General features: G+C 45.7%; 1 protein-coding gene across 1 annotated transcript in view; it reads left to right on the plus strand.

Annotated features, from left to right (window-relative positions):
- The window catches only part of QSOX1 (quiescin sulfhydryl oxidase 1), a 357780-nt gene that overhangs the window by 247073 nt on the left and 84083 nt on the right, over nucleotides 1-26624 (plus strand). Inside the window, exons 6-7 of the mRNA XM_086955434.1 lie at nucleotides 19061-19206; nucleotides 21635-21769. Coding sequence (XP_086811560.1) covers nucleotides 19061-19206; nucleotides 21635-21769 — 281 coding nt within the window. The remainder of the gene's footprint in view (nucleotides 1-19060; nucleotides 19207-21634; nucleotides 21770-26624) is intronic.

The raw sequence follows: 26624 nt of genomic DNA on the forward strand, positions 1-26624 counted from the left end.
GAAAAACTGGGATTGGAGCACAAGGGTTATTGGGAAGGGGGCGGGGGTCTCAGTGGGATTTGTGGTAGATGTGGAATGTGCATTGCCAGGTTGGGGACACTGTGATAAGGTACTTGACATTTGCTGACTGCTGAGCGTGAGCCCTGCCCGTGCGAGGTCCTTTTTGCTGGGGCTGCTTTTCCCACTGCCATACCTCGCGGAACCCGCTTCGCGGGTCCCCCTTCGTCCGTTGGCTTGGGCGCATCGTTGTTGCTTGCTTGCTGTGACTGGGAACTCCTGGAACCGCGGAGAGCAGGGCTGCGAGCGCCAGGTGAGGATCAGGGACTCCATTGCCCAGGAGTCCCTGCGCTGACATCATCTCCTGCACCTGGACGCTCTCCCTGCTTGCCCCGCCCCCTGAGCACCGCTGAAAAGTGCCTGCTTGCTCCCTGTTTGGTGGGAGACATTTGCTGACTGCTGAGCGTGAGCCCTGCCCGTGCGAGGTCCTTTTTGCTGGGGCTGCTTTTCCCACTGCCATACCTCGCGGAACCCGCTTCGCGGGTCCCGCTTCGCCCGTGGGCTTGGGCGCATCGTTGTTGCTTGCTTGCTGTGACTGGGAACTCCTGGAACCGCGGAGAGCAGGGCTGCGAGCGCCAGGTGAGGATCAGGGACTCCATTGCCCAGGAGTCCCTGTGCTGACATCATCTCCTGCACCTGGATGCTCTCCCTGCTTGCCCCGCCCCCTGAGCACCGCTGAAAAGAGCCTGCTTGCTCCCTGTTTGGTGGGAGACATTTGCTGACTGCTGAGCGTGAGCCCTGCCCATGCGAGGTCCTTTTTGCTGGGGCTGCTTTTCCCACTGCCATATCTCGCGGAACCCGCTTCGCGGGTCCCGCTTCGCCCGTAGGCTTGGGCGCATCGTTGTTGCTTGCTTGCTTGCTGTGACTGGGAACTCCTGGAACCGCGGAGAGCAGGGCTGCGAGCGCCAGGTGAGGATCAGGGACTCCATTGCCCAGGAGTCCCTGCGCTGACTTCATCTCCTGCACCTGGACGCTCTCCCTGCTTGCCCCGCCCCCTGAGCACCTCCCTCCTTCATTAGGAGTAGCTTTACCCGCTGCGCGGGATGGCGCCGGGAGAAGCCCGGGACAAGGGCGGGACCGTCTTAGGCCGTCATAGGCCGGAGTAGGCCGGGCTGGGCCTACCCTCTTGTGTTGGTCATTTGAACCCTGGTCCAATTTGCTGTTATAGCCCCTCACTGACTATTTTCGATCATCTACTGACATGCCGTCCCCGGCAAGGGAGGGCACCCCCATGAAGCAGGGAGGAGTTGAAAACAGGACCTTAGAGAACTATTTTCCCCGGGCTGTGGGGGATGGGGACAAGGAGAGTAACTTAACCCGGCTAAGGGCAGAGCGGAGACGCTCAATAGATAATCTGAAAAACAGACCCTTGGAGAATACCCCACCACACCTAGGGAGGAGTTGACCCCAATAGATGATGTCCCACTCCTGTTGAGGGATTGTACGAACACCCCACCAGTTCCACCTATGAGTCTAGCCCCAGCCATAAGCCCAAGCCCTAGTAGGGTGACCATTGATCTAGTCTCTCAACCTCCTCCAGCCCCGAAAGCTAGGAAAGCTAAACCTAAGCCAGCCACCGCACAAGGAGTACATGGGCCCCCCCCTAACAAACGCAGGAGGAAGTCGAAGGGAGCCCAGGGGAAAAACAAACCCAAAATCCCTCACTCCGATATTGGGAGGTCCTCAAAACCCCCCACATCGACGGTGAGACTATCGGACGAACCACACCCTGAACCTACTGTTCAAGATGGCTTGGCCCCCGTTCTGACAAAAGACACAGGAATTAATATTGCCAATGTCCCCCTTACTGTTGCCCCGCTTGGTAACTTGGAATTCCTGCTCAGGTCACTATTACTACCAATCAGTGAGAGTATTAAAAAGGTCGAGATTAGACTTACCATTCTGGAGGCTACATTAAGTAGCATGAAAATCCCGGCTGGTCACCAGGGAAAGCAATCAGAGCCTATTCCCATCCCACTGGTCCCCCATCAGTCCTTAAATAGCATAACGAGCCCAGCCCCCCTACAGGCCGCGAATGTTGCGGCCCCCCCACAATCCTTGAGGACTAAGCCTGTACCTACTAAGTCCCTCAATTCTAATAGGCCCATTCCCTCTGTAGACCCTGTCCCCCTGACACAGCCCGTAGACAGCACCACATTGATTCCTCTAATGAAGCTTCCCCCTAGACCACGCAGGCCTAATTTACCCCCTGAGACAAATGATTTCACTGTAGTTATGGCGGGCGTCCCTCCACTTGAAGTAGGCGAAACCGAGGATTTTTGTTCCCTAAAAAGTAGGGTAATCAAGTGGCCAAACATAAACAGACCCCTCCCGGTACACCTAAATAACGAAATTATAATGGTAAGAAGGGTGCCATGGGTGAGGAGAACATACAAATCCATAATAGGGGATTGCATATTGGTGAGCTTCAGGGACGCTGGCACCGTCTCTTACATATGCCAAGGAAAGAATAGATCTAGGGAATCCACCATTCAAACCCTTCGCGTGTCTTTCTTTTTTCCCCTTATCCCTGCTCCTGTGCCACCGCCCCAAAATTATGATAACTGGGAGAGGGTTGGTCGGAGGGGGAGACATCATGAATTTAACCCCAGGCCATTATTTGGCCGACCAGAGCCACCCTTTCACACCTTCAACCGGTTTAACTGTTTGAATGGCCTTGAGGGGGTGGATTGACAAACGGATAACACACCCCTGGGAGACGGGGAAAAGGGTGCTTTGGCAGAGGAGATGGAGGAGCAAAGTTGCCTGGCTCAGCAAACTCCATCGAGTGGTGTTGGGAAGTCTGTGCATGCTAGACCTAGGGTTATAGATATAGAAGGTATAGGAGGGGGATATGGGCTGGACACGCAAGGGTTAGAGCAGGAGACACAAACGAGGCCTCAGGGGGGATTAGAGCAGAGTGGTGAGGTACTGAGATTGATCGCTTGGAATACAGCAGGCTTGGCAGGCAAATTTAATAACAAAGAGTGGCTTGATTACATTAGAAAATTCCATGTAATCGGGGACGGGGGAGGGGTGGGGTCAAGAGGGGGGGAATGGGAGGGAAAGGGTGCGAGTTTGATCAGGTGAAGAGCAAATCTCTTAAAAGGGAAGAAGAGACTACAACGTTTGATGTGATAATTGTTTTGAAGTTGAGTCTTAACTCTAAATGTTTTTGGAAGTGCCAAGAAAGTAACATGTGCATTATAGTTTTTCCTGTTCTTTCTGTTTTATGGTTTATCTTCTTGAAAGGATATGCTGGGTAAATTGAGGATTTGCTCATGGAATCTGTGTGGGTTAAATAACAAAAGGAAGAGGGGGATTTGTGCACAGATGATACAGGCTATGCGAATAGACCTGCTATGTATACAAGAATCACACTTGACCTGGAATGACCGGCACTGCTTTAGTGATTTAGGCATGCATTTACTGGATTGTACACGTCAAGGAACCACTACAAAGGGGGTAGCTATACTTATGAGAAGAGGTTTGGGATCTCTTAAGCGTAGTAAGGCTGATCCATGTGGCAGATGGATTATTCTAGAAATTAATATCCACAATAAAATCTATACCATTTGCTCAATATATGCTCCTAATATAGATGATCCCGAAAGTCTGAATTTTTTAAGTTTAGAGTTAGCTCAATGGCCATCTCCTTTGATATTCTGTGGTGATCTTAATATCCATTTACACAAGGGCCTGGATCTCTATGGCAGTGCTGGTTATACGGGTTTAAAGAAAAAGACTTATAAAGCTTTAAAAGGCTTAATAGTAGAATATGGTCTGTTGGATGTAGCATCTGCCAAGAATCCTCTCTCACCGGATTATACTTTTTTTTCTGCTCCTCATCAGAAGATGGTGAGGCTAGATTATTTTTTTATTGAAGCCTCCCTCATCGACAATGTCACATTTTAGATATTCCCCCGAGTAATATCGGACCATAACCCAAACATGATAGAACTAACAACATATTCTACCATCAAGGCAGTGGTCTTTTGATCGAAAGTTATTGGCAGATACAAAATATATAGAACATATGGGCAAGTGGATTACGGATTTTTTTTAATTTAACAGGGGTAGTGCCCCCCCGAAAATTGTATGGGATACATTTAAAGCGGGTGTGAGAGGAGGGACTCTTTCATATTCAATAAATAAACAAAAAAGTATTTGTGACAAAATGGATCGGTTATACAAGCTAGTTAGCGATTGGGAACAGAAATTGATAAATGCTATAAAGAACAGTCAGAATATTGAACCTATTAAATCCTCATTAGCTATTCATAAAGCAAAACTTTATGAAGTGTTTGCAGTTAAATTGGCAGAAGAATCTGCAGTCATGAGAGCACAGATATTTGAGATGGGAGAACAATCTGGCAAAATCTTGGCAAAAAGAACTAGACAAAAGATGGCATCAACTTTTATCGGCGCAATCAAAGATGAGCTTGGCCTAACACACACTAAACCTGACGAAATCCTAGAGGTATTTCGACAATTTTATCTCAAGTTATATACCCAAGATTTCTTAGACCATACTAGCGAAACAATGCTAAATTTCATTCAAAATGACAATGTGTCTAAACTTTCTCTGGAGCAGTTCCAGTTTTTAGAACAGGATATTACTTGGGAAGAGATAAAGTCTGCGCTTCTATCTCTTGCTAGTGGAAAAGCCATGGGACCAGATGGAATACCATTAGAATTTTATCGGTTGTTTAGAAATCTGATAAAACAAGATTTACTAACAACATTCATGACAGCACAGAAAGGAGAAACCCCACCTTCCTGGGCCGAATCGACCATTATGGCATTTATAAAGAAGGATAAACCTCCCTTAGATCCGGCTTCATATAGGCCGATTTCACTTATAAATGCCGATAGCAAGGTTTTTTCAAAAATCCTAGCAAGTCGGATATCTGTGATAATTCCAACTATAGTATCACGGTGGCAACATGGGTTTATACCCAAAAGGGATACCACTGATCATGTTCGTAGAGTAATCTCCTTGCTTGATTGGGCTGAAGGTACAAACACATCAATGAGAGTAATTCTTTTAGATGCCGAGAAGGCGTTTGATCGAGTGGCCTGGCCCTATCTATGGGAATTACTTGCATTTAAGGGGTTTGGACCAAGTATGATTAGAGCATTGAAAGCTCTGTATAACACTCCTATATCATCCATCAAAATTGGAATAAATAAGTCGACCACCTTTCCAATCTGCCGTGGTACAAGGCAAGGGTGCCCTGCTTCTCCTTTACTTTTTGCAATCTATATCGATGTTTTTCTAAACAAATTGAATCATGAATATGATATTACACCTGTAGTAGCAGCAGACATACACTATAGGGCACTCGCATATGCTGACGATGTGGTGGTCCTTACTACAGATATAAGTAAAGCTATCCCAAGGATAGAAGACCTGGCTAGTCGTTTTGGCGCCTTTTCGGGCTATAAATTAAATATGGCTAAGACATAAATCTTATGCACAGGTCTAAATCCCCCATTACATAACAACATAGTTTCCGTTGCAACATATCTGGGTATTAAGATCACATCACCAGTTTCACAAATCCCAGAAATAAATATCTTGCCCATGATAAAGGAATCTAACACTCTACTAGAGCGCATTAACCATTTACATCTTTCTTTATATGGCAGAAATAATGTTTTGAAGATGATGATTCTCCCTAAGTTTTTATATCTATTTCGTTGTATTCCTTTAGAATTCTCTACGCTTATTTTTAAACAGCTGGAGAAAATGACAGGAAGATTCCTATGGGGGTATAAACGACCTAGTAGAGCCTATCAAAAAATGATAGTTTCAAAAGATAGGGGGGGCTGGGGTACACCATATTTTTTTTATTATTACCTATCATCAGTATTGCAGTTCATCGCTCCCTTAATTGTCAGTGAAAAGGCTCCGATTCTAGATTCTCACTCTCCATCTATTTACGAATTGGTTCTAGGGACAGAGGCCATGGGTTGTTTACTAAAATTTGTCGAGCCCAGCTATTACAAAAAAACAAAATTTAAAAATGTTAAAGCTGCTTTTAGGGCCTGGAAATCCATCAAGCGAATTTTTGACATCCCCAGAATCACGAGATACACCCCCTTGACCTCCTTTCATATTTTCCCATTTGTGGGTATAGATAGTACTGGGAAAAGATGGCATAACCTTGGTATTACCCAGTTTGGGGATCTCTTACAGAATAATAAACTTACGTCATTTACCGAACTTCAAATAAAATATAAACTTACCAATGCTGATTATTTTAAATACTTACAGTGGCATAGTTACTTTTATACAGTATCAGAACGGGAACGAACGTCGCTACAACAAATTTTTTTGATTGACTCTTTGTATCAAAGAAGGAAAATTGGTTATTTTTACAATCAGTTGATATCAAAACAACCAGATGATATTTTGTTTAGGCAAAATTTATGGGTGGAGAAACTAGGTTCAAACTCAATTAAAATGGAAGAATCTATCCACTTGGCTAATTCCATCTTGCTTTCGGGTAGGAGTAGAACTCAACACTATATGGTGTTATATGATCTTTATTACTCACCAGCCAAAATCTCTAAATGGGGTTCCTCAGTTGGTACTGCTTGTAGTAGATGTGGCTTACATGCAGCTGACTCTGTACATATGTTTTTTTCATGCCCACATTTAAGTAGAATCTTATTAGAAATGCAACATTTTCTTTCTTTGATACTTGGAATACCTGTAATACTTACGTCCGAACTTGTTCTGATAGGAATTTCTGATATATCTATGATAGATGATCATAAAAAACTGTTATTTATTTCTGCTGGGATCTTTCGCTCCTGTGTGACGCAAGACTGGATTAGCCCAGACCCACCCTCTTTTGTTTCCTGGCAAGGTCGCTTGTTGGCAAGATATATTATGGAGCGAGCAATATATAGGACAAAAGGCAGTAAAAGGAGGAGAATGGGAATCAAAATTTGGGAACCGATAGAGCGATGGATGGAGGGAGGAACTGGTTAAGTAGGCCAGTTTACCAATGTTATTCATTAACAGTGTTGTGTACTGTACATATAATCTTTGCTGTATATATGAAGGATTCTTTACTGTTTTTCTTTAATTAGTATTATGTTTTTATCTTCTTTTCGTGCTGTGAACAGTATTTGCTTGTAAACCTGATCAACTCGCAATAAAACATTTAAAACAAAAAACAAAAAAAACAAAAAAGAAAATTCCATGTAATCTGTGTGCAGGAGACATGGGCCCCGGTGAATAACTATCACTTACAGGGGTACAAGTGTTTCTTTGTACCCGCGCGAAAAACTAGATCAGGGAGAGCCATGGGTGGATTATCCATTTACGTAGATTTAGACCTTCCGGGTAGTTGGTCCTCCCCAGATTGGAACTCATATGGGATTCAGGCAGTCCGGTTCCTCGGGAAGGGGTTAAGATTTACTGTTTTCAACATCTATAACAACGAGATAGCGGGCAACCATACCCCACTAGTAGCTGAACTGGATTATAGGCTGGGTCAAGAAACAACATTCCAGAAAAAGGGGCAGTCATACGCGCTGCTACTCATGGGAGACTTTAATTGCCACCTTTGTCCGGCACTGGTCCAGACAAACACAGACTGGTCCCAATGCCCTATGGAGAAGGGGCCGCATTTTTCTCATACACCCACTGGGTCGGCTCTCAGTATGCTTCGGCTTAAGTATGATCTTGAGCATACCATTAACATGATAGGCACACAGAAGGATGGCACACTCCCACCCACATTCAAGGGCAGGGGATGCTCATCCGTCATAGACTATATTCTGGCCTCGAGATCCCTGCTAAATAAGATAATTAGCGTAGGGATAGAATGGAGCAGTTTCAGCGACCATAACCCTCTTGTTTTGGAGCTGATGTATAGGGTGGGCTCTAGAATCAGAGTCCACCGCACAATCACGGAGAGAGTAACAGACCAAGGCAGGAGATTAAAATGGTCCAAAATAGATGGGGAAAAGTTTTATAAAGCCCTGGTGGAAACGGGCAAATCGGCCATTAATGATTGTTTAGACATAGAAGTCCACGGATCAAGGTTACTGGAAGCATTCGACCAGATTGCTAACCTGATCGATGGCCTACTCAAAACTAGTGCGCCCACACGGAACCATGATAATCCCCGGTGGTTTGACAAAGATTGTTCCAAAGCACTGAGGGAGTTGAAAAGTTGCCTCAAATTTAAACCAAGGGACCCTCAAAAAATTAAGGTGTGCAGGGAAAAATATAAAAAAGAGACCAAGAGGAGGAAACTTGCTTTGCAGGCAGAAGCATGGGCAGAACTAAGAGAAGCAGGGGAAAGAAAGGACCTAGCGGGTTTCTGGAGAATTTTTTATAAACCGACCTTCCAGGAAAATGACTCCCCGGAGATAGGGGCTAACATCCTCCCAGAGCAGTGGGTCACCCATTATAGGGGTCTATATAACCATGAGCATGGTACCCCTGTAGAGTTACCGGTAACCACAATTCAGGCTTCACCGGTTGTATTTACCATTAAGGAGATTACTGCTGGGATAGAGGGTCTGACTAAAAATAAAGCCCCGGGCCCTGACGGAATTCCCCCCGACCTGTTTCTGAGCAGTATAGAACTATGGGCCCCTTTAATGACCAGGGTTATAAATACTGCAATCACCTGCGGCCTGCCACTGTCTTGGTCCAAAGCGATCATTGTGCCAATTTTTAAGAAGGGCAATAGGGACGATCCTAAGTGCTATCGTCCTATCTCCCTGATTGACGTATCGGCTAAACTCTTGGGTAGGGCGATCCTCAACAGACTGTCCGAGTGGACCGAAGAAAATAACACCTTCTCGGACACTCAATACGGTTTCAGGACAGGGAGGTCCACTAGTGATCAATGTCTGAACCTGTATATGCTGACTGCCAAATATACTCTGGCCAGCGATGAATCGATCTATATGGGATTCATGGATTTGGCAGCAGCATTCGATCAAGTTAACAGGGAGAAACTGTGGGACATGATGTCAAGTATGGGGATCGAGAGTGGTTTAATTAATATACTAAGGGAATTGCACAGTGACACCACGGCCAAGGTCCGATTCAACAGGGAGGGGGGATTGTCCGACTCTTTTCCCTGTATGAGTGGAGTCCGACAAGGCTGCATTCTCGCCCCTTTTTTGTTTTCCCTTTACATTAATAATTTGGAGCAGTTTCTGTTGGGTTTGAAGGTAGACTCCCCAAGGGTGGGGTCGCGTCATATTCCTGTTCTGCTTTACGCAGATGACGCGGTCCTGATCGCACGTACACCCCGGAGCTTACAAATCCTGATTGATGGATTTGTTAAGTTCATGGGTGCCTTAGATCTCTCTGTTAACCTGGGTAAATCGTATGTGCTCCTGGCTGGTAAAAGAACTTCTTCTAAATTTACTTATACAATAGGCAACCACATTTTAGAAGAGGTCAAAACGTTTTCTTATCTTGGAGTAACTTTTGATGGTGCCTTACAGTTTAATTCCCTGGTGGAGGAGCGTTGTAGTAAAATGATTGCCTCCAACGGGGCAATAGCTAGCTACGGCAGGAGGCTAGGCAGATGGAGCCCGGAACAGGTGATGAACTTGTACAGCTCCGTATCATGCTCCAAAGTAATTTATGGGGCAGAAGTATGGGGCTTTGTGAACACCACAAGAATCCAACAGGAAGAAAATAAATATTTGAAATCCATCCTGAGGGCACCACCTAGTACTGCTGGAATTGTAGCACACAGGGAATTAGGGAGGCCATACTTGGATGACCTGGTAAAACTTAGGTCAATTGTGGCCTGGCTAAAAATCTGGGTTAATCCTGATGCGTCTCTCAGCAGAGAAATTTTATTGGACTGTTTAGAGAGGGCCAAATGTATGCGCATTCCCTGACTCAAATACGTAAAGAATACCCTAGAGGAACTAGGCTTTGGGAACCTCTTCACTAACCCTGCAACAATTTTAGCCCAGCATAAGAAGCACGTAGGGGAAATTTTCCTAGAGCGGAAAAGCCAATGCAGAGCTGAGGCTGAAGGGGTTAAAAAGACAGTGAGGGCCCATAACCTGGTGAAGAGCGTGGAGGGTATGGAGCCTTATCTGTACCTTATGCACAACGCACAGGATAGATTCCTGATGTGCCGTTTCAGATTGAATTTACTCCCTTTTATGTTGGCTTCACCAGCAGGTTTCACTACATCAATCGAGCAGAAGGGACCCTGCGGCTGCGACAACAGGTCTCCGCAGGATTCCCTTCACTTTGTTTTGCTCTGTCCCTTTTTTACTATGCCCAGGCGCAGATTTCTTGTAAATGTTTTAAAAAAAGCCAAACAGGAACATGCCATGGAGGCATTAGTCTTTTTACAAAAAGCTTCGGACCCCCTAACTTTGTGTTGTATAATGAATTTTATTAAGGTAGCGGTCCGTTTAAGGCTAACCAGGGGAGATGAATGAAATGTTTTGGATTTTACATTTTAAAATTGTTGGACTTTTCTGCCGGTATTTCTATTTTGATTAATACTTTGTACAAGGATCTTGAATAATGTTTAATGACTTTTTATCTATGTATATATATGTGTGCTTTTATGGTGTTTTTTAATCACCGAATAAAGATTCTTTGAATTGAATTGAATTGACATGTCAATGAGTTGGCCCCTTTCTGTTCTGCATTACTGCATCAGTCTGCTGTTGGACGTCAGGTACATGGTAATGGTGTGGAATGTAGAATGTGGGTGTGCGTGAGGATTCGGATGGTGGTGGTTTGTTTGTCCTACTGAGCGGAGGATGCAGGATGGGATGGGGCTTCCTGATATGTAAAAAACGTGATTAATAGCAATCATTACTTCGCCTGCAGTGTGGATTTGACCTGACAGTCAGAGATTTTTACCCTCCTAGCAGGCACCTCTGCTACCTTTCTTTAAAGGTTAGATTCACTTCCCCTGGTTGACTAAACAGAAAGTTGGTGCATATTGGATTTTGATGAGGGTATGCACTTCAGTACAGCTGGTAGCTTTTCATCTTTATTGATGCCTCTGCTGGTCCATCACATGTGGGTATTTATGCTTCTTTGTTGTGACTATTAATTATTAACGCAATTTTCCTCTACCACTTCCAGTATTCTGTGGAACCTTGCTGATAACTGTAGAGCACAGACGGAAGCTATACCAGGCTGCTTAACTAATCACTCAATAATAACCAGACAGGCCTGCTAAGACCAGAGAGTTCCGCCACATATTGCTGGTTGTGAGAAGTTGGCCTGATATATAATGTTCACTATTCTAGTGAGCACTTTGTATCAGTCCAAACAACCCTTATTGATGATTGGTTGTAAGTCAACACCAGGCAAAAAGTTGGGGGCAACCATAGTCAGGTATCCACCTTCCTACGCTGGTTACCAGAGGACTCTAACATAGTCTATCCTTTAATCGTCACACACTCTGATCAATGATAAAATGAATAAATATAGCATAGTGCATCTTGGCAAATCTCCTTACTTGCTTCTCATAATGGCAATCCTTTCAGAAGGACTGTAAAGAGGTGTATCCGGGCAGATCTCGGATTCCCATCACTCTACAGCTGATAACTCTCCCAGATCCATAAGACTTCAGAGAAGACGTCCTTCTGCCACAGCCTACATATGAAATTAGATTGAGAACATACAAGAGAAAATGTTATCATACAGTCAAGAGACTTACAGAACTGATCAAAGCTGCCAACTTAACACATGCTATAAAAATGCGCACCTCTCTCTATCACGCTTCCTCATCTGTCACACCACCAAGCACAGTGTCCGATAACACGATAACCATAGCTTGGTGATCATCATGCATGAGATGGAAACACATCACACACAGGCTCAAAGCAAAGACCATACGAGTGAATGAGCGCTTCAGCGCTCCAGCATAGGGGGTAGTGAGTGGCATATAAATGCTACAGTACAATAAATACAGTAGTACTCTCCCATAAGGAGTGGACAGTATAGTAAAAGCTACTTCCTTGTGAGGGTCCAGTGTCCTTTCTAGTACACATTCTTTGGAATACGCAAAGGTCCAGTTTCCCCTAAAGGACCCGCTAGATGTAAACATATTAAAGGAAGGAGGTACTCTTGGACCTAAAAAGAACTCTCACTCCCCCTTTGATAATTCAGCCATAATTTACTTGGGCTGCTTCAGTGGGTGCATAGGCCTATTCGTTGTTGTTTCTGACCTCGATTTTGTCTTGGAACTAGATTGAATACCAAGATGTAATGCAGGAAGGCCATGTAGAGCTCAGCACATTTCTGAAATATGTGTATTCGAGGCATGTGGGCTGCTGAATTCATATCTCTGCATAGATTGCCGCCTAGTGTTGGGTCCGGATGATTGCACTTTGTTGTCCTGGAAGAGTCTTCGAAGTATCACAAGATAGGTGACTCCTCCCCTGGACTACAGTGCGCATGGGCATCCTCTCCATCCTCGGATTGTTTTTTTCCGCCATTGGGTTCGGATGTTATTCCTACATTCCAACTTCGGAATCGAAACAAAACTTTTATAAAGGCCAAAAGGTCTTCGAATTCGACGGTATTGTTCTCGCTCGGTACCTCTTGACTCGATAAAGATTTCCATCTCGAATCAGTCGTCGACGCGGGCCCTTGGGCCTTTTCGACGCCACGTGGGCCTGCTGTCGATGGAAAGGAGCCCGTTTAAATGATGCCCACAATGCCACTCCAAGTTCCCGCATACTGACAAGCATCAAGTATGCAACAAGTGCCTTTCTCCAGACCATAAGGAAGAAACCTGCCCAGCCTGCGCCCAGTATCGGTCGAAGAAAACCATACAGAATCGACGGGCCGCTAGGCAAAAGATGCAGTGACAGGCACCGGAACCGGACAACATCTTCGATGATGACCAGGAACTTCAAGAAGCTCCAGATTCGGACCTAGAGATCGTCACCGTCGAGGAATACTCTAACTCCGATGAAGAGATCCCACCGGGGCAAATCGTGAGTACACTGCCCCCGACACAGGTTACCCCGTTAATAAAGGCTCCGGTCGAGGCATCGCCAAAAGGCCTTAGCAAAGATCCAAAAAAGCATTCGCCAGCCCCGGCATCCGGCTCCGCTCCGAAACCGAAACCTTCAGAGACACCAGGGCCAAGTACCGCAATCCCAAAGAAGGTTCCAGAGCCTAAAAAGGTAGTCGACCCGAAGGCCGTCGACCCCAAGAAAAACGTTCAGCCTAAAGGTGTCGATCCAAAGAACACCGTCGAGCCGAAGAAGGCCGCGCAGCCTAAAAGCGTCGACCCCAAGAAAAACGTCGACCCGAAAAAGGCCGTCGAGCCCAAAAAGGACGCCAAGCCAAAGGACGTCGACCCGAAAAGGCAGGCCGTGCCAAGTCGCCGAACCAAAGAAGGTCGTGATGGGAAAGGTGTCGCATTGAAGCCTATAATCCGGCCGGAGAAGGCTATCGACCCGAAGACCAGTGCTCCAAACACAACAGTCGATCTCAAAAAGACCATTGACTCAGGAAAGGACAGTCAACCAAAAAAGCCTGTTGAGCACAAGAAGCGTGTCGAACCGAAAAACCCGGTCGACCCGAAAACACTCGTCGACCCCGAAAAGATGGCCCGAGCCAAAGAAAAGCACTACGGCACCAAAGTCGTCGAAGCAGAAGTGTTGTCGACCCAAAAAAGTCACAACCAAGAATAGTGGAGGAAGAACTCTTCCATCCCGATCCAGAGGACGACCAAGCAAAGATCTATATTAATCCAGAGACTGGTAAAGTGACAATCCTGCACAGGAAAAGGAGGCCCTGTACACTGACTCTCATTCCCCTATTCCACTAAAAAAGAAGGACTTTGGGACTTCTCCATCTAGACCCTTCATTCCATTCTATCCCATTATGCCTACTACTCCTTTTCCTCCTTACTCTCCTTCTCACTATGGGGACAATGAGGGGAACACAGGGGAGGATCCTCAGCCTGATTATGATTATCCACAGGATCCTGAGCCACAAAACGAACCATGGGAGGAGCCAACTGACCCTTATAACACCCATCCCATCCCTGATGTCTCCTCTTATCCAACTTAGCCTTCACCTACTGATGACACCATTGTCTTCAACCAATTAATAGACAGGGCAGCACAGTCCCACAATGTATATATGCATAATGACCCTCTAGAGGAAGACTTCTTATTTGACACCTTCCCTACTTCGGAAAAAAAGTGTAAGAACACTTCCTATGCTAAAGAGAGTATTAAAACACGCACCTGGCATATATAAGGATACAGCCAGGGCACGGGTAATCAATCCCAGGTTGAGAAAAAGTATAGAGCAGCCCCTACAGACCCTACCTACATCAGAGGGCAATTACCATTAGACTCACTAGTGGTGGCTAATGCACGAAAAAGGGCTAACTCACAGACAACGGGGGAAGCCCCTCCCCCCGATAAGGAGTCAAAGATACTAGAAGCCTCAGGTAAAAGGGTGGCAGCACAGGCCTTCAATTCATGGAGGATTGCCAATACACAAGCTTTGCTAGCTAGTTACGACAGGGCACATTACGACCAGCTTGAAGGCTTAATGCAACACTTACCTGAGCCTTTTAAAGCCCAAGCTGATGACCTCATACAGGAGGTAAAGTTCATCACAAACGCCTCCATCAAATGTGCGCTTGATGCAGCAGACACCGCAGCCAGGTCTATTAACACTAGTGTTTTACTAAGGCGACAAGCATGGCTGCGTATTTCAGGCTTTAAGAATGAGGTGCAGTCCACCATCCTTAATCAGCCAGTCAACCAAGACTTCCTTTTTAGCCCTGCTGTTGACACCATTTTAGATAAAATGAAAAAAGACACAGAAACCGCAAAGTCAATGGGAGCATTGCAGTTTCAGCAACACAGAAGATCCTTTTGACGCTCCTCATACAGGGAAGCTACACAAGGCAATACTTCCCAAACATCATCATCATACAAAGGCAACACACAAAGTTCCATTACCAAAAACTCCAACAGAGGAGGTTATCGGGGAAACGATAATAAGGGAAGAGGACGTGGAGGCAATAACACCAGAGCCTCCACTACCACAAAACAGTAACTTCATCACGCTACCTCCGGACAACCTAACAACAGTCGGAGGCAGACTCCAACAATTCATACCTGTCTGGAACGCAATTACCACGGACAGGTGGGTGCGACAAATTATCCAGTATGGTTATTGCCTGGAACTCACTTCTACCCAAACATACCACCCAGACACCGTCCTATGTCCAAAGAACACATCACCCTGCTACAACAAGAGGTGAAATGCATGCTGGAAAAGGGGGCCATAGAGCCAGTCCCTTTCCAACATCAAGGGAAAGGAGTATATTCCCTATACTTCCTTATTCCCAAGAAGGACGGTTCCTTCAGACCAATATTGGACATCAGACCCCTAAATCAATACATACTGAAAGAGTTCTTCCATATGATCACGCTACAGCAAGTGCTCCCACTACTACGGCAAGGAGACTTCCTAGCGACATTGGACCTCAAGGATGCGTATTTTCACATACCCATCCATCCAGCTCAGAGAAAATATCTCAGGTTCACAATAGGTCAACACTACCAATTCAAGGTCTTGCCCTTTGGGGTAACCACAGCTCCAAGAGTGTTTACAAAATGCTTAGCGACAGTAGCAGCACATCTCAGGAGACAACACATTCATGTGTTCCCATACGATTGGCTAATACAAGCAAAATCGTACCAACAATGTGCAGAAAACACGTCCAGAACACTCCAGCTGCTACACAGCCTAGGCTTCTCGATAAACTACCCAAAATCGCATCTGCAACCATCCCACATACAACAATATCTGGGAGCCACTATAGATACCTCAGTGGCAAAGGCATACCCAAATTCAGCGAGGATAGCCAGCATGCAGATGCTCATTCGCAAATTTCAGCCACAACACTCTCTGCCAGCTTGAGTCTTCATGCAGCTCATAGGCATGATGACCTCCTGCATATTCATTGTCCCCCATGCCAGACTTCAAATGCATCCATTGCAGGAATGCCTAGCAAGGCAATGGAACTAGGCTCAAGGACAACTAAAAGACCTAGTGTTGGTGGACAGTCGTGCTCACAAATTCCTGCAGTGGTGGAACCCACAAAACCTTTCCAAGGGGTGACTGTTCCAAGAGCCGGTTCCACAACTAGTACTAACAGCGGACGCATCACTGATAGGCTGGGGAGCCCACCTCCTTCACTACACAGTACAAGGGCTCTGGACAACCAAGCAAAAGAAACTGCATATCAACCAACTAGAGTTGTTAGCGATATTCCTAGCCCTGAAAGCATTCCAGAAATACTTGTACAGCAAGACTGTGTTGATCCGAATGGACAACATGACCGCAATGTACTATATCCAGAAACAGGGAGAAACACACTCTCCACAGCTGTCCCACTTGGCACAAAGCATATGGAAGTGGGCAATTCCAATGGACATCTTTCTCCTAGCAGAACACCTTCCAGGGAAAGACAATCAGATAGCAGGCTGGCTCAGCAGGCACAGCCAACAACTACACGAATGGAAGATTCAACCCCAAGTTCTCCAGCCATTCTTCAACGAGTGGGGTCACCCAGAAACAGACCTGTTTGCCACAAAAGAAAATTCGAAATGCCAGTACTTTGCCGCCAGGTTCCCACATCCATTGTCACAGGGCAATGCGATATGGATGAGCTGGTCAGGCAGATTTGCGTACGCTTTTCCCCCAGCACCACTGATTTTGCTGGTAGCACGCAAACTGCGGCAACAGTCACTCACGCTAATCCTAGTTGCTCCCACATGGGCGAGACAACCATGGTACACAATTTTCCTGGAGCTTTCAGTAGTTCCTCATCAAAGGCTGTGCCTCGCACCCCATCTTCTAACTCAGAACCATGGAGAAATTGGGCACCCAGATCCCAATCAGATGAACCTAGCGATCTGGCTCCTGAAGTCTTAGAGTTCAGATACCTTAACTTGCCTCCTGATTGCATGAACATTATCAAGGAAGCAAGACGGCCAACTACTAGAGCATGCTATGCAGCTAAATGGAAAAGATTAGTTATTTACAGCAACAATAACCAAATCAACCCATTAGATGCTTCCATACAAAACATTATATGTTACCTGCTGCATCTTCAAATATGGAACCTAGCATACTATCCAATAAGGCTACACCTAGCTGCTATAGCAGTATACCTTCCAAACAGGCAGCACCTTTCTAGAGTACCAGCAATCAAGGCTTTTATGGAGGGCCTTAAAAGGGTGATCCCCCCCAAGACACCCTCCTTCCCCAGTCTGGAATTTAAATATAGTTCTTACCAGACTTATGGGACCTCCTTTTCGAACCTCTACACTCATGCGAACTGCAATTCTTAACGTGGAAGGTGGCTTTCTTGATTGCCATTACCTCACTCAGGCGAGTTAGTGAATTACAAGCACTAACAGTTCAAGAACCTTTCATGCAAGTACATGCAAACAGGGTAGTTCTTAGAACAAACCCTAAGTTTATGCCAAAAGTCGTATCAAATTTCCATATTAATCAATCGATAGAACTGCCAGTGTTCTTTCAAAATCCACAGTCAGTAGCTGAAAGAGCCCTACACACACTGGATGTCAAGAGAGCTCTGCTTTACTATGTGGACAGAACGAAATCATTTAGAAAGACAAAGCAATTTTTATTGCTTTTTCACCACAACATAAAGGGAATCTAATATCAAAGTCAGGGATAGCCAGATGGATAGTTAAATGCATTCAAATATGCTATCGAAAAGCCAAACGCACTTTAACCGTCCCACCCAAGAGCACACTCTACAAGAAAAATGGGGGCATCCATGGCTTTCCTAGAGAATATTCCTCTTGAAGACATATGTAGGGCAGCCACATGGACTACCATACACACTTTCACAAAACATTACTGTGTAGACGTGCAAGCAAAGCAGCAAGCTGCTGTAGGCCAAGCTGTCCTAAAAACTCTTTTTCAAACTGCTGCAGCTGGCACAGGTAACCAACGCTAGAGGAGATACTGCTATACAGTCTATGCACAGATATGAATTCAGTAGTCCACATGCCTTGAACGGAATATGTTACTTACCAGTATGCATCTGTTCTTGGCATGTAGGGCTGCTGACATTCATATCGCCCGCCCTCCTCCCAGGTGCCTGTCGCAGCTGCAGCATTATCTTTTGCATGGCCATCTCTTACTTTACTATCTCCATCTCTGCCACAATGGCGAAAAACAATCTGAGGATGGAGAGGATGCCCATGCGCACTGTAGTCCAGGGGAGGAGTTACCTATCTTGTGATACTTTGAAGACTCTTCCAGGACAGCAAAGTGCAATCATCCGGATCCAACACTAGGCGGCTATCTATGCACAGATATGAATGTCAGCAGCCCTACATGCCAAGAACAGGTGCATACTGGTAAGTAGCATATTCCTTCTTGATCAGGAGTTTAGATTAAAACGTGTCTGCTTTGTAACTCCAGCATCAGTCCCTTTGCAAAGGGTGAAATTACCTTCTCTTCCAAATAACTACTTTATGATCCAGCAGGAGTTTGGAGAATATATTTACCTCACAATCTGTGAGGCTTCTGTGCCTCTCGGGTTTCTTCTCCTGCACATTCTCTATTTGTAAAGGAGACAATAGTTGGTTTTTTTCACATTCCCATGGTCTGAGGTAAAGTATTTTGGTGACTGTATTCCCTGAGTGTGGGGTTGATTATATTGGAGAACCCCATTCCCTGAGTCCCGGGTAGATTATGTTGGTGACTGAATTCAGAGTCTGAGATGCATCATGTTGTTGACCCCATTCCCTGAGTTCTGAGGTAGATAGAGTTGACGACCCATTCCCTAATTCATGTTGGTTACCCCATTCCATGAGTCTAAGGTAGATGATTTGGTGCCTTCATTCCTCTAGTATGGTGTGCATGACTGTGGCACCTCAGTTTCCAGGGTAGATACGTTTGTGTTCTCCATCCTGAGTCTGGATTTTCTTTATTTTTCAGGTCACACTGGACTTGCTGCAGTTTGATAATATCGCTGTGCGACGAGTTTTGCCTGGTGAGGCTCTGCAATTGCCGCACTTTGGCGTGAAGTCGTTCCCCTCTGCCTACTTACTCCAGAAGAGTGGCACCTTCTCGCGCATCAGAGTGTGAGTATGGAGCCTGCCAAACATTGAGAACTGACACGAAGACCACCAGGGTTAAGCGGTGAGGTGGAAGAGCCGGTGGCTGTCAGCGACCTCTGTGGAAATCAATAATAAGGGAGAAAGCAAAATCTGCTTGGGTCGTCAGCAGTGGGCAATGGGGAGAAATCTGTGTGTATACACATCAGAAATATAATCTATATACAGATGTGTAGAGTGTAATCATCTGTTGGATGTGAGGAGGGGCTGTGTATCGCAAGAGGCGCATCAATGCATGGGCCATGATACCCCTCCTGTCCCTCTACAATTCTAATAATTAGCATAATGGGTTCGGGATTTGCCTGTGTGGCTTATACTACACTGTTTTTTATATCTGCAGTGGTTTCTTACAAAGGTGTTTACCATCAGCAGAGCTCAAGTAGTTCAATCCATGCAGTAAAATCATAACAGTGCAGCCTTGCGCTGCTTGCCAGAGTTGGTTTCTTCTGTAAGCTGATTTTAGAACGGAAACTGAGAAAATAGGCATTTCTCACGTCATATATGCTGTACTATATACGCTGTACTTCAATAATAACATGGAATGTGACCCTGCCACTTACCAATAAATGATGTATAGCTCTGTGTTCATTAGTTTAATTCTCCCAAAAAAACGTGTTATTTGTCCCAATGTATTGTGACTGGCAGGTAATAAATGTATTCAATATAAGCTAGCCAAAGTAAATGTAACACATTTCATACTACTGCACAAATGTCAAATGCAGCATTAACCGCATCCCGCTGTGTGCGGCATTTTTTAAAATCCTGTGTTAAATGACGAGCTCAGCTCGTCATCAGCATACGAGCGCCATAGCTGATGACGAGCTGAGCTCGTCATCAGCAGCGAAGAGGTTAATACTTTAATACAGTAGAACTATTGTGATAAAATGATGTTAACTGTCTCACAGATGCATGCTACAATGATTTCACTGAGTGAAACAACTTTGCTTGCATGGATTTAATCCCATATTTGGTTCTGGGTAAATACCTTTGTCAATATATACTATAGCTGAGAAAAAGGCATGGCATGATCCATGCATTCAGGTCCGTTGAGTGCAATATGCTATTTATTATCAGTCAGTCAGTAAATAACTTTATTTCGGCAAAGGGAAAGCCAGAGGACCATGAGATTACTTGTAATCTGGCGGGCAGCGAGTTTGGCGGTCCTGAAGTGGGGCGCTGGTGTGGCGGCCCGCTCAGGACCGCCAAACTCGTAATCAGGCTCTGCATCTATATGAGTATTCTTTTAGAGTCCAAGCTCCCATAACAATATTACTCTTGATTTCTTAAATAAGAGGGCATTGGCAGAATTAAGGAATGCATTAAATCTAAAGATTAATTTTTTGCTATTGATTAATTTTTATGGTGCAAGTCACATTAATGCATGGAGTCGTGAAATGGCTTATACGACGTTTGCTTACTTGAAAGGTAATAGAAAACTCTTCAAAGAGTGATGACCCATTCATCAGGTGGACAGGGCAGCTCCATTAGCTGCTCATGCAACCACTTCACTTCAGGAGACATGTAAAGCATCAACCTAGGGAACTCATACATTTCCCCAAACGTTACCACCGTAACATGAAAAAGTGGGTCACCTCAATTGCTCCCTTCTCCCGTAAAACGCTGTCTGATACTCTATTAAGGAATGTGACTGTTAAAAATCTGGTTCCGGAAAAGAAATGTATTAGTTAAAAACTATTCTTTAGTGCTGGTATCTTTCATAGATTCACAAGTGGCCCATCACCATTCCATGAGAAGCGTTTGTTTAGGGTGTGCACCTGTCCATTTTCACATTTTCCTTACTTTTCTTTACCGTTTGTCTTTTTACTTTGCCTATCAATGCTTCTGTGTTCGTACCTCACCAACCTCATTTATTATGAGGCTTAGTTCTGCATCTCCACCAGTCCCTGCCATGTATCTCAGCATCCTTTCCCATGTGTCACTCATACATTGCTGCCATCCTTTTAGTGTACCTCCCCATCTTGCATCATGTGCCTCACGCCTGAATCCTCCACAAACTCTATGTAGCTGAATATCATTTACTATTTCTCAAACATGCATCTCCACCATTCTCCTTCCATGTATCTCTTTATCGTTACCCTTCTGTCTCAATCCTTTGTCTCCACCATATCTTATTGCTCTCCTACCATATCTCTCGCTCCTGGATCTGCAGCAGTGGTTTGAAGATGTCATCGCCTTAACCATGTGACTTCTCTACACGTCTTCCTTTGTCTCCAATACTTTTGTATCAGTGTCTTCGACCTTCAGTTCCTCCGATCTACTCTTTTCAACACATTTTTATCATGTAATTTCTGTATCTCCACATGTATGTCTCTATATCTGCATTCTTGACCATGTGCCTCCGTCAAGCCTGCGTTATGTGTTTTGTCTTCATCAGGCGGCAAGAAGATCGCTTGTCCTATAGAAACTTCCTGCGTTCTCTTCATGGAGTCCGGCGAGGGACCTTCCAGCTTGTGGGTCAGATGCAAACCTCCAACGAGCAGGAGACCAAGGTCTGGAGACAAGCAGACAGGTGAGGACAGCATACAATCCAAGATTTCAACTCATTGTCCTCATGGAAGGCCTGCTCACTCACTGCACTCACCATAGTGCTTGCTCATACTCACTAGAACTGTGCTGCTCACATTCACGATAAGCATTCTGACACTTATAGCAATGCTTGCATTCACCATTCTCCAAGAAACATCTTAAAACTTGGCTTTTCAACAAATAGTTGGCTTCAGAGTCCTGCCATTTTTGCTCCGTCAGTCCAGGGACACTCTTGAGAGTAGCTTTGCACTATATTAAATTCCGGTGATTCATTCATTCATCTCATTAATCCCACTCACCTTAGTCCTTCTCAGACATAAACTATCAGTGCTCACATTCACCTTATCACTGCCCTTTCAGGAGGCCACAGTTGCCCTAGTGGCTTTCTAATTGCTCTTCCACCAGCACCCATTTCTTGTTTTCTATTGTCCCTCTGTACTCCTTTGCCAGCCCTAGTCTTCCTTTCCATTCTCTCTTTTTCAGCCCTCTGTTCTCTTTTACCAGCTATCTGTTCTTTTGTCATCTTTCTGTTCTCTTGCCAGCCCTCTCTTCCATTTTGCCAGCCCAGTTCTATTTTTTCAGGCATTTTCTGTTTGTTTAGCCCCCGTACTCTTTTTCAGTCGTTTTATCTTTACATTCCTCTATTCTCTTTTCTCATCTCTCTGTTCTTTTTTGTCGTCTCTCTGGTCTCTTTAGTCAGCCTTCTGTTCTCTCTTTGTCCCTACTGTCTGTTTCCCTCCGATCTCGCTCCTCTCTCCAGTCTCTCTCCTCCCTCAATGCTTTCATTGGTCCTCCATTCACAGTCACTGGTCCTCCATTATCTCTCTTAAGTTGGCCATCCATTCTCCTTCTCATTCTATAACTGGCCCTCTGATTACATTTATAGTCTCTTATTTCTGTCTCATTGGTCTTCCATTTTCCCTATCGATGCCCATGCTTTGTCCCTTTGTAATCCGCTCTTCTTTCCCTCTCTTTTTAGGTCTCAGCCTGCGTAAGCTGCGCTTGCGCAGTCTCGCTGGAGAGAAATTGTATTTTTCAGTATGGGGGCTTGAACCCGCCCCTCTTCTCCATTGGCTGGCTTCCTAAATGGAGGCCAGCCATTGGAGGAGAGGGGCATCACTCCGTTCAAGCCCAGATTCGGGGGGGTGTTTTTTAGGTTCTTTCTCGCCTCTTCCCATTGGCTGGAATTTTACATTCCAACCAATGGGAAGAGGAGAGAACGAAAAACACGCCCCTCAATCCAGAAAATGACGGTGGTTTCTCCGAGGCATTCCTGCTTCGCCTCGGAGAAACATGGTGGCGCTTGTTAAGCCTTCCCTGGAGCCCTGCGATGAGCTGACTGTGAGTCAGTTCCAAACTATGTCTCCTGATTGCAACGGAAGCTGGGTGAAGTGTGGCAGTTCATAGACTGCCTGTGGTGCTGAAAACCTTGTCTTTTTCTGAAGTTCCGGTGAGACTTTATCAATTTATTGCTGTTTTCTGTTTTTGGCTGTTGATCTTTATTGTGCTATTCTCGCACCTCCGGAACTCTGGCTTAGCCTTTATCGCGCTGCTCTTGTGCGCATTGAAACTTCAGCTTTGTGCACTCCCGCGCTGACAAAGGGCTTGAAAGTGCTCAAAGCTGAGGTTGGCCTTGCGGTTGCTGCTCGGTGCCGAGATGTGCTGTGCGAAGGAAATGCGTACATGAATCTATTTCTTGCCTCGCCTGCCTGACGCCATATCTTTGCTACGTCGTCACTGTGTGTGCGGCCATTTTGAACTGCCTCATTTCATTTGTGCACAGTCACCATAGCAACACGTGTGTTGCTTATATCGTTGACTCGCACCACTGTTTTCGTGTCTTCTGTGGCATTCTCATCATTTCTATGTATGCGCACAGTTTATGTAGCAATCACTGATGAGCACAGCTTAGTCTACTTTTACCGGCTTAATTGCGTGTTCTGCTTCCTCGCTGACTCGCACAGCTCATCATTTGTTACTAATCCCCTGGCTTCTTCATTACCTGCTTCTGTGATGTGCTCACAATGTGCATCATTCAGTGATTCACTGCACTTTCCCTTTGACCCGCTCTCTCCCTCCCTCTCCCGCTCCTCAGGCCGGCTGCCATGTTACTGTGGGATCCGATGAGCCGACTGCCCCGTCCGCCCGCGCAGCGCCTTTCCGCACCCGCAGTTGCTCTCCCATGATTCTAAAACCCCGACCAAACACATGCACAAAAAAAAACAAGGTAGGAAACAAAATTACATGGCTCAAGGTTTCTAGATAACGTCACCAGCGCAGAGAAAAGAGAAACCCGATTGGAAGCATGACACAAAACCATGTATAATTGACGTGAAAATCTAGCCAATACGCGTTAAAGATGAGTAGATTTAACCAACTATCTTTCCATAAAATTCTGACAGGGAAGTCTAAAGATGACGAATCAGGCTACTATGGGTGTATTTCACCGCCCTGTTTCAAGTTTGGCTGCAGAGTAAAACCTCAATCCCCGCCTCAATTCTGTCCCGCGCTAAATTCTCTGTGCTGATTAGTCCTGTAATTAGAGTGACTTGAGATCGTACCAATAGCATGACAGATCATCATCAGAGCTTTCAGTTTGCAGTTCTGGGTTTCCTTGTACCGAGGGTCAGGCGGGAGTATAGCCTCTTCAAAAAGGCGCAGCGCTCTAAGCTTGGCAGGTAGATAACGTGCATGTTCTATCTTACAGAGATACTTAATTAAGGGTTGCCAAACTGCAATGAAGCGAGTATCACGAGCTTGTAGTCACGCTGTAGGGAGCTCCATAGTTATGACATGCCGTAAGCGTATGGACCAAGCGGCGATGAGGGCACCGCCGTCTTTTTCCAATATTGCGCAATAAGTTGCTTGGCTGTTCCAAGCATATGCAATGCTATAGTCCAATCGCTCCGAGTGACAGCCTTTAAAGTGGTTGGTTTGATGCCCAGCAGGATTGTGTTTATAGACTCAGGCAGGGGGAAACAAAATACCCGTTTGATATGACTAAGGACTTCTTTCCAGAACAAGGTCAGCAGCATGCAGTATGATGCAGCATACACCAGATGTGTATGAAATCGCCAGATGCAGTCAAACACCTCCAGCACTTGGGGGAGGAGGCAGAGAACATTTTGTGCAAATGATCCGGTGTGTAATCCCATTGCCTTATGATTTTATATGAGTTTTCCCTTTGTGGAATACTGCGGAAGACCCTGGGTATGTCACGCCATAAACAACCCCACTGTCTGGGTGAGATTTCTTTTAGACATCAGCTGCCACTTGCACTGATATGGGTGGGTAGGCATTAAGGGGGGGTGCTGTGAAATCTGATATGTGCGGGGAAATGAGGCCCCTCGACTCGTCAAAAGAGCGGACCATTGCTCAAAGGGGGTGAATGGGTGGGTGGCTGCCTCCTGCATCTCTGCCGAGGAGACCCAATGTTGTAACTGTGCATACTGTAACTCCGTTCACGGTGGGAGGTTAAATTCTTCACTGCAGTGGGCAAAGGTTTTGAGTACTCCCCCCTCGAAGAGGTTGCAGACCACACTGCATCCCCCCTGTGACCATCTATCAAAAGCCTAGTTGGCGTGTTGGGAGAGGGAAAGATTGTAAGACCCCTGCGCACCACCACTTTATCCCAGATGTCTAATACCGTTTTTGTGGGTACCGCCATGTAGGCACTTCTAGAGCGTGCCGTACTGTGGAGCCACGTGAGGTCCCAGATGGTGCGCCCAGTGACCATCCTGTCCATGTGGAACCAGACATTTTCACTATGAGTGGTCGTCCACTCCTACGCAAAGTGGAGATGAGAGGCCCAGTAGTAGTGTAAAAGGTTGGGACAGGCTAACCCTCCTCTATCCCGCGGCAGCATGAGGATCTTGTGAGAAAATCTCGGTCTGCGCCCACCCCATATGAAGGTGGTAAAATAGAGCTGTAGGCCCTGTATCTGATGATGTGAATCGGGGTGGGTAGACATTGGAATAAGTATAATATTTTAGGGAGGGCCGACATTTTGATGGTGTGAGCCTGTCCAACAATGACATCGTCAGAGGTTTCCATCTTCGCAAGTCCTCTAACACTGCCCTCCTACAATCCCGCCAGTTAATTTGGGTCCATGTGTCTAAGGAAGGAGTTAGCTTAAGACCTAGGTATTGGATATGGTCGGTAGGCCACTGATACGGCGCGAGCCTCTCCAAGGTAGGTATCTCCTCCTTTGGAATTGTGAGGTTCAAGGCCCAGGATTTGCCATGATTGATTTTAAGTCCTGAGGCCCGTTCAAAAGCCTGTAAATGGGAGTGCAGAGGATGAGGTCGTCTGCGAATAGTGCCACCTTGTTCTGCCGACCCCCCATGGTGATGCCATGGATGTCTGCCCTCCGTCTGATCATCTCTGCTAGGGGTATCACCACATGGGCAAAGAGCAGAAGAGACAGAGGACACCCCTGTTGGATACCCCTGTGAATGTGGAAAGGCTCAGTGAGTTGTCCATTAACCCTGACTCTGGCCTGTGGGGACATATATGGTGCCATGAACCCTTAGAGATAATATTCTGGCCTAACCCGCCCCTCTGCAGTACCGCCCGAAGGAAAGCCCAGTTTACCCGATCAAACACCTTCTCCGCGTCGAGTGATAGAAGGCATGCTGGTATGTTCCAGGCACGTGCTTTCCCTACCAAGTGTGCAAGCCTACGTACATTGTCCGCCCCTGACGATGGTGGATGAAGCCGACTTGGCTCGGCTCCACCAAATCAGGCATGTGGGGGTCCAGACGTTAGGCAAGAATTTTGGTATAAATTTTAAGATCCGTGTTCAAGAGCGCTATGGAGCGGTATGAGGCAAATAGTGC

Source organism: Lissotriton vulgaris, chromosome 1_1 (assembly GCF_964263255.1).
Source record: "Lissotriton vulgaris chromosome 1_1, aLisVul1.2, whole genome shotgun sequence".
NCBI lineage: Eukaryota > Metazoa > Chordata > Amphibia > Caudata > Salamandridae > Lissotriton > Lissotriton vulgaris.